The following is a 19,346-nucleotide window of genomic DNA, read 5'->3' as shown; positions in this document are numbered from 1 at the left end:
ATGGGGAATATCCATATTACTAATGTATAGCATTTGCACATTGTTATTCAGGAGTGGCTGAATTACTTAATCAGTTGTATAGCACTTCTACTGTTATGGCTTCCCCCACCACATCCTGGAAATTGTTTGAGGTGCTGAGAAATCTCTGTTTGTCCTGAATCCTCCAAACTTCAGTTAACAGGCTTTTAGGATATTCATATTCTCTCCCCACCCCCTCGCACAAGGAAGAGGATGAGGGGGTAGAGCTAGGGAAGGGGAGAAATAGGAGATGTGATGGGCAGTGTTCCCTGAATAGGGATTCCCAGATGTTATTGACTGATTGATTAAGTGCTATCAAATTGGTGTCGACTCTTAGGGACCACATAGAGAGATTCCCTCCAGGATGATCTGTCTTCAACATAGCCTTTAAGGTCTCTCAGTGGTGCATTCATTGCTGTCATAATTGATCCCATCCACCTTGCTGCTTGTCATCCTCTTCTTCTCTTTCCTTCAAATTTTCCCAGCATTATGGACTTCTCAAGGGAGCTTGGTCTTCGCATGTGTCCAAAATATGATAGTTTGAGCCCGGTCATTTGTGCCTCGAGTGAAAATTCTGGATTGATTTGTTGTATGATCCATTTGTTTGTTTTCCTGGCTGTCCATGGTATCTTCAAAAGTCTTCTCTAGCCCCAAAGTTCAAAAGTGTCAATACTTTTTCTACCTAGCTTCTTCAAAGTCCAGCTTTCGCAGCCGTAGAGTGTCACAGGAAAAACCATCATCAATTCTAAAACTATTCTAATCTTTGTAGGTTTAAACATGTCATGGCATCTATATATACTTTCCAAGGCCTTCATTGTAGCCCTACCAAGTGCTAGTCTGTGGCGTATTTCTTGACTGCTGGATTCTTGACTGTTGATGGTCTATCCTAGAAGGCAAAAGCTACCCACCACTTCAGTGTCTTCATTATCAATTCTAAGGCTGGTTAGAATTGTCATTAGTCTAGTCATTAGTCTAGTCTTCTTTACATTTAGTCGTAGTCCCATTTTTTCACTGTACTCCTTGACTCTCATTACTAGAGCTTGCGATCATCACATTCTCAACTATCAGCGTGGTGTCTTCAGCACAGCACAGATTATTGATGTTTCTTGTACCCAGACCCCGGCCCAAGAAGACACAGAGACATTTTTTTAATGGGAGAAACGGGCCACGCTTTATTAATATTTAACAACAACAGGCATGGCGGCCTGAAACAAGGTGATTAATCACCAACTTAAACAGTGCGGGCACCTAGGCATGGGCTAGGATTCAAAACGTCCTACCCATTGCCCGCAAGGGCGACACACCCTGGCTCAGGAAAGAGGCAGGCAGCTCCTGCCCAATTCCTTCAAAGCCAACCCCCCCTTTTAAAGAGGGGATCTGAACAGCTTCGGATCTTTACCGCCCCGGACCGCACAGCCCAAAGGTTGGTGAAGCCCTGAAGCAGGTTTCTTGGCAATCAAAGTCTTCCCGTGCCGCACAGGCCACAAGGAAGCGATTGACCAATCCACCTAAAAAATGCCCAAGGGTGCTCACCTAAATCTATACCTCCTTACCCCACAGCCCGCACTGTTCCTGCCAACGTGGCCAACCTAAAACCTAACTGTCAACTGACTACAGAACGGAGTAGGCGAAAAAACTCCCAACCACAGCCAATAAGTTGAGAGCAAAAAATTCCTACTCGGCCCCAAAGGCGACCAGTTGCTAGACCCGCTCTGCATCAGGGAGGGAGGGAGGGGGAAGCCAGAAAGCGACTGAGAGGCTGAAGCGAAGAAACGCTCAGCCTCTCACGGAGCCCCGCCCACCACGGGCCAGCCAGCCAATGAAGGCTGCTCCTTGGGCCTCGTGACCCGGGCTGGGACAAGCACCCTCCCACCTGCACGAGGCAAGGGGAGGGGGATTGTACCCAGACCCCGGCCCAAGAAGACACAGAGACATTTTTTTAATGGGAGAAACGGGCCACGCTTTATTAATATTTAACAACAACAGGCATGGCGGCCTGAAACAAGGTGATTAATCACCAACTTAAACAGTGCGGGCACCTAGGCATGGGCTAGGATTCAAAACGTCCTACCCATTGCCCGCAAGGGCGACACACCCTGGCTCAGGAAAGAGGCAGGCAGCTCCTGCCCAATTCCTTCAAAGCCAACCCCCCCTTTTAAAGAGGGGATCTGAACAGCTTCGGATCTTTACCGCCCCGGACCGCACAGCCCAAAGGTTGGTGAAGCCCTGAAGCAGGTTTCTTGGCAATCAAAGTCTTCCCGTGCCGCACAGGCCACAAGGAAGCGATTGACCAATCCACCTAAAAAATGCCCAAGGGTGCTCACCTAAATCTATACCTCCTTACCCCACAGCCCGCACTGTTCCTGCCACCCAGGAAGGTTAGCCATCGCTTGACCTTCCTGCCCCATATTTGCCTAAACTTTCAGCAAGAGCCTCACGGATATTGTGTAAATATAAATCACAACCTTTTTCGGAAAGATGCACCCCGTCAGGGCGAAAGAGCTCGGGGAAGCGAGCAGCCAAATCCGGCTGCCGAACCACCGACCCCCCAGCTGCCATCACCAGTCTGCCTATTGCAGCTGAAATTTTTCTGCGTGCCTGCTCTAGACTAAGACCAGAGCGAGCACCACGCCAAACTCTGCGTTGGAGCCAATTAATCCAAATCACGTATACACCAGGCATCCACCTGCGCAAAATAGCCAAATCCGATGAGGCTTGCTGAAAGATGGCGAGACCAGGCCGCCGGCCCAGATCATTCTCCCCAAGATGAAGAACAAGAATGTCAGGAGAAGGAAACCTGTCTAAATGATCCCTTAACGCTGGAAGCAACTGATTCCAGAGCATGCCCCTCATGCCCAACCAGTAAACTGAAGCTTTGCGTCCAAAACCCAGCTGGGATCCCCAGCGGGAGGTGCTGGCCCGCTTGAAAGCCCAAAAGACCAAGGAATGGCCACACATCAGGACTCGGACCGGGACCGCCGCCCCACCAGCACCTGTCAAGAAAAATATAACAAGTCAACAGTACATAAAACAACCGCCCGCTGTCAGCGCACGTAACGCCTGACCGCCACGGACCTCCATCTTCCAATCCTCTGGACGGCAGACTCATGCAGCCCAATATTCGTAGCGGTGGTGGCTGCACCGATACGAAATGAATGCAACGTCAATCCCTGGAGGGGAACCCCCGCAGCCCTCAGAGCCCTCCTCAAAACCGCCAGAAACTGATACTGCGTAAGAGGAGTCTGATCACTATGACTAAAAAGACAGCTCCCTGCAAAAGGGGCTAACCCAACGTAATGCCTCAAGGCCGCTACGGGGCACACACTCACCTCCCTGGCCGCTACAAGGCGAACTGTCTGGCCCCTGCCCCTCTGATCCGTCTTAGAGCGACGAAGGAACAAGCGGGCTTCCCCTTCACCGAATGTTAAATCGGAATATTGCAAGCAGCGGTCCCGGGGGGAGGACCCACTGCGAGGGAGCAGCTCGCTTGGGCGAAAGGCCCCAAAGAAGGCAACTAAGACCGCAGCCCTAAACAACGACACCTCCCATGGCCCCGAGCAGCACCCCACCAGGCGGTCCAATGTGGGAGCCACCAGATCCAAAGTAAAAGGGCGCCTGGAATCCCTGGGCCTGGGTTCCGCCCTGGTCCAACCCTCTAACATACGCCGCACCCGAGGGTCGGCGGATGAGTCACCAACCCCCCGAACCTGGGCTTCAAAGGCTAGCGCGGCTAAATAGCCCCCCAGGGTGGACACCGCACGCCCCGCCCTATGAAGGAAAACCAGAAACTGCTGGATGTGTTCTACAGGGACAGGCCAAACATCCACCAAACCTTCAGACTCCCGAAAAAGCGAGAAAGCCTCCAGCTTGGCTGCGTAGCTCGCTCTGGTGCTAGGCGCCAGAGATGCCGCTATGGCCTGCTGTGCTTCCGCCCGCCAAGTTCCCAAAGAAAGGCCGACATGGGTTCCGGGAGTAGGGCAGCCTCGGGTGCTAACTCTCTGAACCTGTTTAACTGAAAACGAGACAGAGCGTCAGCTATGTCGTTCCGTATACCCGGGACATGGCGGGAGCGAAAAAGGATGTTAGCCCGCAGACATTGTAAAACCAAAGCCCTAACTAAGCCCATGACCCTCGGTGACTGGGAGGTCTGGGTATTGACAATCTGGACCACCGCCAGGTTGTCACACCAGAACAAAACTGAAGAATTGGCAAACTCAGCTGACCAAATATGCACGGCCACCACAATTGGGAAAAGTTCTAAAAAGGTCAAATCACGAGCAATCCCACGCCTAACCCATTCCATAGGCCACCTAGCGGAACACCAACGTCCCCTAAAATAAACCCCGAACCCAATTCCACCTGCCGCATCAGAGTGGACCTGTAGGTCGGTTTCAAGTAGTCTATCCTGTCGCCAAAACGCGACCCCATTGAAGTCAGTAAGAAATGCTTCCCAGAGGGCAAGGTCAGCACGAACGCCCTCCGTAATCCGCACTCTATGATGGGGAGCCCGAACACCCACCGTCAAGTCACACAGCCGGCGCAAAAAGGCCCGGCCCGGAGCCACCACCTTGCAAGCAAAGTTGAGGTGACCTAAAACCACTTGCAGCTCCCTCAGGGAGACCTTACGGGCTCGACCCAGGGACCGAACCATGTCCAAGAGGACAAACAGCTTGGCCTGAGGCAGCCTGGAGCAACCAGCAATGGTGTCCAGCTCAATTCCTAAAAAGGAAAGGCATGTGACCGGCCCTTCCGTCTTGTCCTGTGCTAAGGGCACACCCAGCTGGTCCGTCAGCTCCATGAAGGAGCGCAGTAAATGGTGACACTCCCCAGAATTCCCTCTGCCTACAAAAAGAAAATCGTCTAAATAATGAGCCGTGTAGGAGAGGCCCGCTAGACGCCTGACTGCCCATTCCAAGAAGGAGCTAAATGCTTCAAATGCCGCGCAGGAAATCGAGCAGCCCATAGGCAAAGCCCGATCAAAATAAAAATTACCTGCAAAAGTAAAACCCAGCAACTCGAAGTCATCCGGATGCACTGGCAACAGGCGAAAAGCGGACTCAATATCGCATTTCGCTAAGAGGGCCCCTGGGCCCCTGCTCCTAACCACCTGTACGGCCTCGTCAAATGAGGTGTAACGTACAGAACATAGGCTATCAGGGATGCCATCATTTACCGATGACCCCCTGGGATGGGAAAGATGATGAATCAACCTGAATTCACCAGGGACCTTTTTAGGAACCACCCCTAATGGCGAAACCCTAAGGCCCGGGAAGCGGGGGCTAGCAAAAGGCCCCATCACCCGGCCCGTGGCCACTTCCTTTCTAATCTTCCTAAGTACAATCTCCTCCTTGCCCACCACCGATCTTAGGTTGCGGGAATTACTTAAACCCCTACGCGCCGAAGAGGGAATCCGAAACCCATCCCGGAAGCCACTCAACAAATACAAAGCCGCTGAACGGTCTGGATAATCCAACAACAACCGTTGCAGCACCCTTAACCTGACGGGGCTAGGACCCTTTATTCGAAGGGGGTGGGGGAGGGGCACCCTTTTTGTTGTTCCCTTGTCTAAACTTGCCCCTGGAGCCCCCGAACTTGGCCCTAGGACAGGAGGAACTTGGGTGACGTGCCCCGCAGACACCACAGGCATGTTTAAACCGACAGGGGGAACGGGAGCACCTGCCATTGGTGTTGAATTCCCAGCAAACAAGGTGGGGTTGAACCCACTGTTGCCCCGTACCCCCCGCAGGTGGAACCCCAGACGGTTTAGAAAGCAAATGCCCACTGTCCGACCTGTCTCCCTCTATCGGCCGGGCTGGAGACATAGTAACCAGCCATAGCTCCTGCAAAGGAGCATCCCAGGGTAAGGTGGGATCCAAAGCTGCCCGCATTCTAAAACTCTCATCATATCGCACCCAGGAAGATCCGGAAAAGTCGGAGACCGCCCTGTGAATAATGTCCATGTATTTAAGAAGGGCAGGACCCCTTGCAGGTTGGGCCTGAACAATAACCCCCATATAAATCGTGAAGCCGGAAAGCCAGTTGTTCCAAGTTTTCTCAACTGGTTTCCTCTTGGTGGCTTCATGCTCCTTACAGGATTCCCCCTCCTTGTGCTTAACCTCGGGTTCCCTAAACAATAAACTAAATATGTCTACATATTCCCCCTTCAGAATTTTTTCCTTCGTAGAAGGGAGCAAGTGATCGCCTAGCGGGAGCCCCATACCCCCATAGGGCGCATGTTGTGGAGACGGCACAATACCCATTGGGTAAAAACCTGGTTGGGACCCCACAGTGGTAACTGAAGCAGGAGCCACCCCTGGGGGCGGGAGCGACCCACCGGGAGGCCAATTACCTGACCAAACCTGCTCCGCAGCACCTTGTAAGCCTGACATAACCCTGGGAAAAACCAGCGGGGAACCCACACCCCAAGATTGTGTATATGGGGGCCAGTAGGAAGCTGGGCCCCATCCACCCATGGCAGGCATCGGCCAGGGAAAGGAAGGCCACTGGCCGGTGCCGCCAGGTGGTGTAGGTGCAACTGGCTCACCCGGGGGCAAAGGATTAGCCGGATCCGTTGGCAGCTGGCCAGCCGGTGCTGCAGGCGGAGGTAGCAATGGTGAAGGCTGCTCCAGCGCTGGGACCTCAGATGCAGGAGGCGGTAACGCTGGTGTAGCAGGGCCCGGTCCGGCAGGGCTTAGCCCCTCCTCAAGTGCGGCCAACCTACTAGAAAGAGATGTTAGCAGCTGGCTTTTCACAGAACCCCTAGTCCGACGTGGGACCTTAGGAGGAGGCACGCCACCCCCACCCGAAGGACCAGCACCCTTATTGGAAGGGGCTGCCTTGGCCTTTTCCAAAGCCTCCATTCTAGCAATTAACCCACGGATGAGAGTCATCTCTTCATCCTCTTCATCCGAAGACGATTGTGGGGGAGCAGGCCTCTTGGGCTGTTTGACAGGGCACCCCCCTTTTTTACCCTTGGCCTTCCCCGGCATCTTCCTGAATAAAGGTGCACCCACAAGGATAGATCCCACAACAAACCACCCACAGAAAACCAGCACAAAACCACCACCTTTTTTTTTTTAAAATAATTTGTAAATTATAGCTAGAAATATATAACGGAGAACAAAAAGACCCTTAGTCACCACCCAGGCCTACAAGCCCACTCAGAACAGGGTGGGAAGGCCAACCCCACGCCCCCTCCTAAGCAGGCCCGATAAGCCCCAAAAGAAAAGCAAACCAAATCGCAGTGGCACGAGACCCTTGAAGGAAAATAGGCTGCCTTGGGGGAGAAACACCAGCCCCAACCGCCCAAGCAACCCCCCCAACGCCCAACAAACCGAAGGGCAAAAGCCCTGGTGGAGAAGCGCCCAAGATGTGCCGCCGCGGGCCCGCTAGGCCCCGAAACGCTGCAGCCGCGACCGGGCCGAAAGCCTCCCAAGGAGGTCCCCAACAACTAGGGGGACCACTGCCGCCGCCGACCCTGTAGCCCCCACGACAGCTCGCTGCCGAAATTGCTCCCCGCCCGCTTGTCGGGCGCTCCCCCCACCTAGCCTCCAAGGAAGGAGCTCTGCAAGCGAGCTCCTTCCACCACGGAAGCCAGAAAGCGACTGAGAGGCTGAAGCGAAGAAACGCTCAGCCTCTCACGGAGCCCCGCCCACCACGGGCCAGCCAGCCAATGAAGGCTGCTCCTTGGGCCTCGTGACCCGGGCTGGGACAAGCACCCTCCCACCTGCACGAGGCAAGGGGAGGGGGATTCCTCCAACTTTAAAACCACCCTCATTTTCTTCCAATCCACCTTTTCTCAGTATATGTTCAGCATATAAGTTGAATAAATAAGGAGAAAGTGTACAGCCTTGTCTTACTCCTTTGCCAATCTGGAACCAGTCTGTTTCACCATGTCCGACTGGACTGTGGCTTCCTGTCGTGTGTATAGGTTTCTCATGAGAACAATGAGATGTCCTGGCATGCCTGTTTTCCTAAGGATATTCCATAACTTGACATGGTTGATGCAATTGAAGTCTTTTCTGTAATCAATAAAGCACATATTGACTTCTATTTGGTATTCTTTAGCTTTCTCAATTATCTAGCATGCATCAGCAATGATGTCTCTTGTTCCATGGCCTTTTCTGAAACCAGCTTGAACATCTGGCATTTCCCTTTCCACGTAGGGCTCTAATCTGCGTTGGATGATCCTGAGCATTATTTTGCTAGCATGTGAGATTAAAGATATTGTGCGATGGTTTGCGCAATCTGTTAAGTCTCCTTTCTTTGGTATGGGTATGTAGACTGACCTCTTCCAATTGACAACTCCCATAATCTCCAGCTGCAATGGCCTTATGGGTTGCAATCAAAACATCCAGGAATCCCTGTTACAGGGAATATTGGTGCTGGGGCAAGAGATGAGGACCCAATAATCCTGAGATAAAACTCACTGTATCTATCTATATATTTATTTTTCTAAGACGTACCCGTGGCTAATCCCATGCATGGCAGCTCTCTCTCACGAGAGTTGATACAGCAAGAGTTGATACAATTAGCCACGGGGACAGGGGAGAAAATGGTGATGGCAGCCGTGGCCAGCAGGTGGCACAGCCTCACTCTCCAGTCTGCCTGCTGGCCAAAAGGCAGGAGCACCAGGGGGTATGATGGCGGGCGGGCGGAGGAGAGGGCGCCACAGTCACCCTCTCCTGCCCGCCTGCCAACAAAAGGCAGGAGCTCCGGGGGGGGGGTGGCAGCAGGTGGGCAGCGGAGAGGGCAGCACAGCCTCCCTCTGCAGCCCACCTGCCAACCAAAAGGCAGGAGCTCCAGCAGGGAGGGGAGAAGACAATGGTGGTGGGTGGGCGGCAGAGAGGGCGGTTCACCCTCCCTCTCTGGCCTGCCTGCTGGCTACAAGGCAGGAACGCTGGGAGTAGGAGTGCGGGGGGGGGTGACAATGGGGGCGGGGGAATGGGGGAGAACTAGAGGTGCAGATGTTCTACACCCAGCCCAGCTAGTTCATATAGAAAACCTGGAATTTCTGAAAAGTGTTTGTATGAGTGATTCAAGTTGTTGGCTCAAATGGCTAAGCGATGACAGGATTCTGTTGTCTAGCCTGTAGTGTGCCCAACTTCTCTGGGAGGCTGTGGTGTGTGGTGTTCATCCATACAACACATTTTCATGTGTAGCTTGACATGTGAAACATGGCATAACTGTTAAAAAAGAAACGGAAAAAAGGGAGGAGGAATGCAGCTCTGGTTCAAACATTCATTGCAAATTATTTGCTGAGTTTTATGATACAGTTGCCATGGGGAAGACACCCAGAATTGCAAACAAATTTGCAAGCTGCAGGATCATTCAAAGGGATTATCTCTGATGGTATGGAAATGTGACAGACCACAAAACAGTGAGCATGCCACATTGCTCTTTCAGGGATTCTGGTCACTTAAGCTATCTTAATCGCTATTTATGCCGTAGCCTGCATCTGATCATTAAGAGTGGAAAAATTTGACATCTTAGCCATGACCGTTTTCTTCTGGGAGTCATGAAGTGGAGATTAGCCTTCATGATTTATTGAGTTTCTGGTACAGCCTTCTGCTTGTATTATGGCAGTCGTCTGAATGAAACATTAAAATACTGAGTGTGCCTTTTTTATTATCTGTCCTCTCCTTGAATTAATGAATGCCACACAGATATGACTGGGGATGCCAATACAGCAGAAGATGCTTAAGGCATGTTGTTTTGTTCAAAAGTTATTTGTCCCATACATAGAAAATCTGTTCTACTATTGTTCTCTCTCTATCTTTTCAATTTAATCTCTTTACATCTGCAAATGTAAATGTACATGCAAATGTACATCAAAACAACAAAAGTTTCAATCTTCATTTGTACTGTTTTGCTATACAATGAAGGTTACAACTTGTCTCCAGGACTGCTTCATGTGATAAGTTTTCTATTCAGAAGCAGGTTTCCAAGTCTAAAATACATGGGTGTAGTGTCCAGGAATATAACTGATGGTTTGTTGGTTTTCTTAAACTGCAGTATATAGAAGCAGTGGTAAAATGTATCACATAGTGCAACCTCAGGAAAAGATCCATAAAAGGTGTTTCTAAAGTGATTAATCATATATGTGATTGATTAAATTAGCCATGAGGATCTCTCTGGAAGCTGGAGGTGTTAAAGTGGTATAAAGTGCAATGGCCACCATGACAAGAGGCCTTCTGTTGATGGTAGGGAGCTGCTGGGTCTGCTACATAGCTTCCTGTTGTAAACTGCCCTGAGTCATTTTGGAAGGATGGTATATACATCAAATAAATAAATACATAAATAAATGACAACCCTGGTGGTGTAGCTCCTTTCCAATAGACAGAGTGCTGCACTGCTGTCTAGAAACATAAGAATGTACAACAACCCTGCTGGATCAGACCCAAGGCCCATCTAGTCCAGCATCCTGTTTCACACAGTGGCCCACCAGGTGCCATTGGGACGCCCACAGGCAAGAGCTGAGGGCATGCCCTCTCTCCTACTGTTGCTGAGGCTGGCGGTGGCCTATAGCCCTCAGACTAGTCACTGTTGATAGATCTCTTATCCATGAATTTATCCACCCCCCTCTGAAGTTTTAAGTCATTCCGGAGCAGTCCCATAACACTTGACTGTCAGGGCTGTCTTTTAAGTTGTTCAGCAGCCTGGGTGGGTCTCAACAGAGGGCTGCCAGTCATATTGGCCACTATCTGTTTTAAAGCAATATATTGATATGGGCTTGGAGCCAAGAGTGCCCTTCCACTAGTGGAAAACACATAGAAAGGCTGTTTCTGGCTTAGCAGAAGAGAGTTGTGCAAGAGAACTGATCCTAAATTTAGAGCACTTCCTTTGTTGGCACAAGCTTTCGTGCAAGATTTTTCACAAGCTCGTTTCAAAACCCTTCTAAAGGCCTACTGGAGTTTATATGCTACTGCCTGTATCTTCGCTATGTTTCTCACACTGTAATGCAACTCCTGATATGTTGTGTTTGTGCACTGTGAGTAGTCTTCTGCTAGCACTTGTGCAAGAGTTCACAGAACAGCACAACATTGTTTCCTCCTACTGTTCACTGTTCTTTGGATCCAAGCCATCATGGTCAAGGATGTTTCTCTTAACATTTTCCCCCTTTCCTTCAGCATGGCCAATCCGATCTAATATATTCAATTTCCACCTTTAATTTTAATGTAGGGACTTTAATTTTAGACTGGGGAGAGCACAGTTCAAGTCCTAATTAAGCCCGGAAGCTGACTGGGTGTGCGTGGGATAAGTCACTGTCTGCTAGCCTCATCTGTTCCACAGACATTAATGAGAGGTTACAATATGATAACCCTGCACTGCACGGTGAGAATGGTCATCTTCACATGGTCCCAGGAGGACTATGCAGCGTATTCAGCTTTGGCTGAAACACACAGGCCCAGTAAGCAATTAGGGAGATGCACTTAGGGTATGTTTCCCAGACTATGGGAAACATCTATATCGGTCAGCAGCAATATAGAAAGATGCTGAAAGGCATCATCTCATACTGCGTGGGAGGAGGCAATGGTAAACTCCTCCAGTATTCTATGAAATACAACCACAGGGCTCTGTAGGCACCAGGAGTCGAAACTGACTTGACGGCATACTTTACCTTACCTTTACTTAGGGTTGATGGGGTTGCAACTGGCCCCTGGGCCTTCCAAAGAAGAACACTGTTTTAGTGCCTTCTCTGACATTACTATTGCTCACATGAGGAGACCACTTATGAGCAGTTACTCATGATTATAAGTTGACTTTAATAATATTTAAAGAGACTGTTAAGTTCCACTAAATTCAGGAAGCTTAAAATTAAGTCTGTGCAAGTTCCATTGAAATGAATGGGACCTCTGTTGATAAAAACCTAACTTTTTAAAAAACTGTTCTCAGTGCTTTTAGGAACCAAGACATAAATGGAGCAATGAACTCTTGGCAGTAAAATAAATTAAGGAAAAATAACACGTGCTCTTGGATTTTAATGACAATTTATTGTATATGTCATCAACTTCTGATCAAAGAACTTGGGAGTTGGAAGTTCAGCTGAATTAAACCGCTCAAATGAGATTGCTCCTGAAAACGATTATATCGTTATATCGTTTCTTGGAGCAAAGTGCTATTACATTAGCCAGCCACCTGCATATTGTGTTATTGAATCTGCATGGCCTCTGGGAAGTTGCTTTTGCCTGTAATCTGCAATGAGATCAACTGAAAGAGCAGAACATGTGGCATAATGAATGGCTGAATAGAATTTGCACTAAAAAGCTTTAATTAAAGACAAGAGGCTCTATGAAATCTATTTCTCCAGGGCCCTCTGGAGGGGAATGTCCACAGGTGATTAATCTGGCTTCTGCTTGCCACCATTTTCATCAAAGCAGAAGTGAAGAAAGATACCCAGCAAAAGCAGGCTTCAAAAGTCATTGGCATTCTAGGAACTTAAAAGCTTTAGGGGGACTGGACTTGCATCAGTAAAAGCATACTGACTTAAAAGCATAGGGGACTAGATGGAAGATCAGGTGACTCTTTGGACATCATTAAGAAACCCTGGAGAAGTCCAGACTCTGATCAGATTCATTGGTGGTTGATTATTTTATTAGTTGATTAGTTAATTTATATGTAAACTGCTTTTGGAAACTTCAGTTGAAAAGTGGTATGTAATATCTTTTGTATTGTATTATTATTATTTTTTACCTTGTATAGTAAATAGACTGTTTTAAACAGCAGCAGCATTAGTCTTTGATAATCCACTGAAGTATTTCCCAAACTTCTGATAGCGGAACACACAATTGTTTCAGAGTTAAAATCAATTACTCCCTCTGTCTTCTTTTAAAGCAGTGAGGACTCTCTTCTTTTGGAATGCTTTCAGTGGTTGATTCTAGTTGGTGTCTTAATTGACTATTGTTCTTCAGCATTTACTGTATTATAATTATTTGTTTTTATGGTGTTTGATGATTGTAAGCCAGCGTGGGAGGACTTTTCCTAGAGGGTGATGTATGAATATTTTACATAAAAATGGTTAATTGTGCAATGGGCATGACTTTAAATTTACCCAGACATCCAGCTTTATTTTCCTTGCCTTTTAATATATCCTACTGTTTCTTCAGTGGAAGACAATGAAGGAGATCAGGACTTGAATGATACAAAGAGCAGGCTTAATTGCTTATCATTCTTTGTTCTTTGCTAGAAGAATGAATTAACTGCAGGCAACTAGCATAACAGTGTAGCTGCCAGTTACAATTCCAAATGTCATCTTCAATATGATAAGCTCTTGGCATGCCAATCTACGTCTTACACTTTCTGAATGCTTTATTTAGGACAGGGAACTCAACACCTGTTACATGGTGCCACTGTGAGCAAGGGAAGAAATAAATTTGAAGAGTTTTATGATAGCCAAACTAGACATGATATTGAATCTAATAAACTAGACATAACTGGATATCTTGATCTCTTTTTATTTGGTTAAAAACAGTTGCAGGGTCCTGAATATAGACTTTATTTATTTACATTTATATTCCACTCTTCCTCTAAGGAGCCCAGAGTGTTGTACATGGTTACGTTTATCCTCACAACAACCCAGTGAGGTAGGTTTGGCTGAGAGATAAGTGACTGGTCCAGAGTCACCCAGCGAGCTCCATAGCTGAATGGGGATTTTAACTTGGGTCTTCCAGATCCTAGTCCAGCACTCTAACCACTACACCATGCTGGGGCTGCAGTGCTGGGGTGAGAGGGGTTGAACTTGCAAAAACATTTCACCAACTTAGATTGTCTCCCAAAACTATCATTAGCTGCAGTGTGAGTGGCAAAGAGAGATAGGTACCAACACCAGAGAATGTACATGATGCAAGATGAGGCTTCCATGCTAAGGAATATTATCTTAGACTTCAACTACTTCCATCAGCACACCAGGAATTAAGGTGTACATTGTGTTGTCCTATACTAATGCTGCACAGCTCAATTGCCCTGGTGGGCTGAAACCGACGATGACTTGGTGTGTGGTAGCCAAGGTCAATTTTTAGGGCGCTGATTATTAAAGTAACACTTAATATTAATTAATTAAATCAAATTAAAATGAATTTAATTAAAATTTAACTTTTGAATTTCTGGCATAATACAACCCCCCGTGGTTTCATAGAGCTTATTCCAGGGGTTCACAACTCAAAAGCCCCCATGGGCCAGAACCAACCATGACCTGGTGTGCAGGGGCCAAAGCCAATTTCCAGTTCATTAATTATTACATTAAAAGTAATTGTTAGAGATATTAATGACATATAAAATAAATTGTCATTAATGAAAGTGAGGGGGCAGAGGCTTGAAGTTGGGGGAGAGGCAAGGGGAAAGAGCGATAGTGTCAGTAGGCTCTGACCCTGCGGCAGGGGGACCTCTGTTCTCAAACAGCCAACTGCATTGAGCTGCTGCTGCTCATCAGCAGGACAGGCCAAGAGCTCTTCATGGCTCCTGCTGTTGCTGTAGGATTGTGGGTTAGCAAAAATGTCCCCATTGGCTAGATTCACCCCCTGGGCCTTATGTTGTGCAGGCCTGATCTGTAACCTCACTCTTGGAAACTAGGAGGTCTTTCACATGACCTTGCTGGGGAGACGAGCAGCCACCATACTCCCCTCCACCTCACCATGTACCCACACGAGGAGTGGTCGATGAAAGGAGACACAGACTCCCCCCCCCCCCGGCATCCCAGGGTGCCCCAGGGCATGAGTGTGGTGGCTGATTTCATTAGAGCAGCCACCACACTTGGAACAGCCACTCCCCCCCCCCAACTTGCTGCTGGAAATGGTGGTGGGCTGGCGGGGGGAGCCGTTTAACCTGGAAGTGATCGCCCAGATGGTTGCCGGGTGAAGTTTAACCACAGTTAAAGCCAGACTGGGTTAAAAAGTGGGGCTTGGTGTGTAGGCAGCTCTGGGAGTGACCTCACTCCCAGTGCTTCATATATGCAGCCTAACCTAGGCTGGGCTGCCTTAGCCTGGCTTAGGCTGTGTGTGTGAATACCCTTATTGTGTGTTATGAATTGGTCCTTGTAGTCAGAACTAAATTGCCTCATGGTGACTTCACTTCCTCGGCTGTGTATCATTTTACTGGCAGGTTTGGGCTCAGTCCATTATTACAATTCAATCCATTCTCCTGACAAAATGGCAGAAAAATATTGGATTTGAGTTTATCTCTTGTGAAAATAAATATGCCGCAGAATTATAAATATTAAGGCTGGCTTAATATTGGAGGATAGAAAATCTGAGAAGGTAAATAGAAATATTGGATTGCTTAACAATAGTTTCAAACCACCATAATTCAGCCTGAAATTTTAAAATAATGTAATTTGTGTTGTATGTAGAAAGAGGAACAAGAGTAATGAAAAGGAAGAGAAATATGTGGGTTAGATGGTCAGGGGTGGGGGGGGAATAGTGCCAGAAGAATAATGCCTCTCTTTCTGCGACCCTCCAGAGATCCCAGTCCATGTTTTGATTTATATAGTGCTCTTTCCCCCCATTTTATCTTACAGAAAAGAGTGAAAGATGTGATCTCACCAATTGTATTTGAAGCTGCATATAGCCTTGGGGAACATATCACCACAAAGGAGGAAAAAGAATTACCTGCACTCAAGCCCGTACTCCGATGGAAAAGGGGACAGAAGATGGCTCAGAGAAATCAGGTTAGATATCGATGTATTTTCCAGTGTACCAGGGCCAGCCTTTCCATGTGGAAGGAAGCTTCCACAAGTGAGCTGTGTCAGGTGGCAAATTTTAGTGGATGGGGAATTTTGAGTTGCCTCCCTTTGCCTGCCAGCTCTCTCACGTGCTTGGATCTACAGCTGCTTCTGCTGTCCCTGCCAGAGAAGAGGAGATGAGATGCTTTAGCCCAACTCTGTGCTCAGCACTCTCCTCTCCTCTAGTTACTCTTCTGTCCCCTTCCTCAGTTATTATATTACCTTAGAGGGGAATATATGGTCCAAAGGTGTGCATGCAGCTTTCCAAGGCACTGTTGCCTTCTGTGCTAACCAGAGTCCTTAAAAATGTTTCTGTTCTTTCCTGTTGCATAAGCCTGAAAGAAGCGCCTTAAAGGGTGTTTGCAGCTTCCCCCACATGTGGTATTGCTTACTGTTTTGAATACATGCCACTTTCTTTTTTTCTTATAGCGATATAAGAAATGCTAAAGAACCAGAACCATGTTTTTTTTAAAAAACATTTATTTATTTGCTTGCTTGCTTGCTTGCTTGTTTGTTTGACATATTTATATGCCACCCAAAACTTAACATCTCTGGGTGAAAAAATAAATTATGTTTTCTACACAACGCTTCTTTTTCAAGACTGGCTTGAGTTGCTCATAGTGTGGCATTCAATGGGTAAATGAAAACGATGTTCATATGTCATTGATTCAGAAGCAAATTAAAAATGTAAAGATTAGCTTCAGTTCTTTGGCCCAGTTGTGATGATCCCACAAACCAAAGTTGGGTGGATCACAAACAATTTGTATGCCCTGAGGCTGCCTCCTCTTCTCCTCCCTTTTGTGTTCCTTGCTGAATAATTAAACCACAGTTTCTTATGATGTCCAAATCAGGAAACTTTGGTTTAGGTAATCCCTACAAATCCTGGTTTATAGAAATTGCTTAAACTACAGTTCCCTGGCGGAGATATCACAGGAAAGGTTGAACCATGGCCAGCATCCTCTAGGTGGCACAAGACTCAGAGCTGGGTCCAGGAGAGTCAGGCAGACAGCTAAGAACCAGGGAGCAGGAAATGAGGTGAGAGTCAGAATCATTCTGCTGGTCAGATACCAGGTAGATTGGCCAGAATTGGAGAGCAAGCCATAGGTCAAGAACAAAGTCCAGGGTCAAGGCAGGTAGACAAACCAGAAGCCAGGGGTCGAGCAGTAATCCACACATCAGGAACAGAGCTAGAGCTCAGAGAAGCCAAGTAGTCAAGCCAGACATCACACACCAGGGCCAAAGAGGCTTTGCAGATGAGGCAAGACTTGCTTCAGAGATGAATCTACTTTATTTATATATGTCCTGTTGTACAAGGACTCAGTGGTTGATCCCATGGGACGGAATTTGTCAAGGGCCTGGAGGCCCAAAAGCCTGCCACCATGGGCAGTAATATGCAGAGCCTCAGTTCAGGTAGAATATGATGTTGTTGTTGTTTAACAGATTCGAAAGCTCTGAATTCAAGTGAAGGAGGGAAGGAGAGGAAGGAGAGCATGGCACATGGCTTGCTTGAAATTTAGTAAATTGTTGGATTGTACATAAATCTTACCAGTGCCAGTCATGTGACATTTTTTGAAGTGGATCTTAGTCCTGGAACCTAGTCCTAATTCATTTTATTTAAGCACAGGTCCCGGCCCCCACACATCAAAAGAACCAATTATATAGAGGGTTATAAAGTGTTGTCTCCTTAATGTTGTTCCTAGGGGTATACCCATTTTCACATATCTCTTCCAAGTGAGAGGTTACAGATTCCATAAGCATAATATGTTACCTTCACATCCCCCTCAGTTTGCAGTACCTTTCCTGCCCCACAGTTGAAGTGGTTCAGGAAGAGGAATTCACAAACAGATGCTCTAGCACATGGTAATCTGGGACATTGACATAGAATACACAGATGTTAAAATATAGAACTCCTTCACAGTTAACTTTCTTCCAAAATATTTTCCAGGTGTGTCTCAGTTTGGTTTTTGTTTTTTAATTCACCCCTGCTTATATGCTATTCAGTTAAAAAAAAAAAACACCTCCTCAGATTATTAAAACTGTGCTGTACATGTTGTTGGATGTGCATTTGCTACATATTCAGGATAGTCTCCCATCTGTATTTTAAAGGTCATGCAGTGACCTTTAAAACTTCTAATTGCTTTGAGGAAATGGATTCTGAACTGAATAGCACCCTTGCATAAGGGCACAAGTGTGAGTATTTTCTGAGGAATGTGGCTGATCTTACTGGGCAGTTTGCTTTATTGATATGTCTTTGATTTTGTAAGATGTAGCGCAGTGGGGAAATGCTGGACTAATAAGCAGAAGGTTGCTGGTTTGAATCCCCACTGGAACTATACCGGGCAGCAGCAATTTAGGAAGATGCTGAAAGGCATCATTTCATACTGTGCGGGAGGAGGCAATGGTAAAACCCTCCTGTATTCTACCAAAGACAACCACAGGGCTCTGTGGGCGCCAGGAGTCAAAATCGATTTGATGGCACACTTTACCTTTACCTAGTCCAATTAAGCCAGCTTTTGGGATTTTATACTTGGCAAGGTGCTTGTGTACACTCATATTCATCAAAAACCTATAACTTGGGGATGAACCACATTGAAGGAGCATGTCCAGTGTGGAATCAGTGGACTGAGCTATAAATTGCTTTATCTACTGTATATCCCAGCTGATTCCTCCTGCTCACTTTCTGCTTCTTTGCTAAAATGTCAAGCACAGGTCTCTATCATGTGGAGTGTGGAAGGTTCTCCAGCACCACATGCCTGATCTAGGGCAGGGTGTAAATGCACCATGCAATAGGGAGAAGTCCATTTGTAACCAGAGGTCACAGCATGGGGTGGAAACATTTCCAACAAGGAAATGGCCAGGGAGCAGATAGAATTGTATGTATACTTATTTTTCACACCATCTGTGGGGTGTAGGAGTAAAATTATTTAATGTTGAGAATGTACTGTTAGGTAAAACAGAAAACAGAAGTCTGCCCTACTCCCAATGTGTCTAAGAAACAAAACTTTCCTTTATTACAGGAAACTCTTTTCTCCTGATCCTTGCTCCTTGTTCAATTAAAAATAGTTTTCCCCCTTTTGTTTGGGTGGAATCCCTAATGCATTCAGTTCCCACCCACATATATTTGCCTGGCTTCACATACTGGAATTCAGTGGTCAGAACAAACCCAAAGCTGGCAATAAATGGACACTTTCCATGCCAGGAAACCTAAAAATGACCCCACCCAGAGTTATAAAACAATTGGATTGAACTGAGCTTTAAACTTGTCTGTCTTCTAATAAACTAGGCCAGTATGTGGAAGAGAAAGGGAAAATTGATAATTTTGGAACTAATTTAGATCTGACTTTCAATGGCAAGTAAATAGATGTATTTGAAATATCTGCAGGGACTTACACACAGCAGGCTTTACCGCGGGTTTACTGGGAGGCTTTACTGCGAACTCAATGTTGTTCCAAGAAGCCAACACAAATAGTGGATTTTTTAATCCTGGGTATAAATCGGGCTACACTCTTAATGTGCAGTGAAAAACCCAAATTGTGTGCGGACTGCTTCCCGATAACTTGCAGGGACTTGAGGGTAAATCTTGCAGATATGTGAACGCACCTCCTTTGTTCCG

General features: G+C 47.1%; 2 protein-coding genes across 8 annotated transcripts in view; one reads left to right on the top strand and one right to left on the bottom strand.

Moving 5' to 3' along the window:
• ITGA9 (integrin subunit alpha 9) overlaps positions 1-19,346 on the top strand; it is a 391,432-nt gene that overhangs the window by 212,625 nt on the left and 159,461 nt on the right. For all 7 annotated transcript variants that reach the window (XR_008309811.1, XR_008309810.1, XM_053261579.1 and 4 more), the window contains one exon: positions 15,530-15,679. Coding sequence is in view for 5 of the 7 variants with exons in the window: in XM_053261579.1 (XP_053117554.1) it covers positions 15,530-15,679 (150 nt within the window). In the remaining 2 variants the exon portion in view is untranslated. The remainder of the gene's footprint in view (positions 1-15,529; positions 15,680-19,346) is intronic.
• LOC128329827 (uncharacterized) lies at positions 1,168-7,690 on the bottom strand. Its single transcript, XM_053261585.1, has 2 exons — positions 6,563-7,690; positions 1,168-4,030 (listed from the first exon to the last, which is right to left on the bottom strand). The coding sequence occupies exons 1-2, from the start codon at positions 7,005-7,007 to the stop codon at positions 3,063-3,065; spliced, it is 1,413 nt and encodes a 470-aa protein (XP_053117560.1). The 5' UTR covers positions 7,008-7,690; the 3' UTR covers positions 1,168-3,062.

This window comes from Hemicordylus capensis, chromosome 6, assembly GCF_027244095.1.
Source record: "Hemicordylus capensis ecotype Gifberg chromosome 6, rHemCap1.1.pri, whole genome shotgun sequence".
Classification (NCBI taxonomy): Eukaryota; Metazoa; Chordata; class Lepidosauria; order Squamata; family Cordylidae; genus Hemicordylus; species Hemicordylus capensis.
This window is presented reverse-complemented; position numbering and strand designations above follow the sequence as displayed.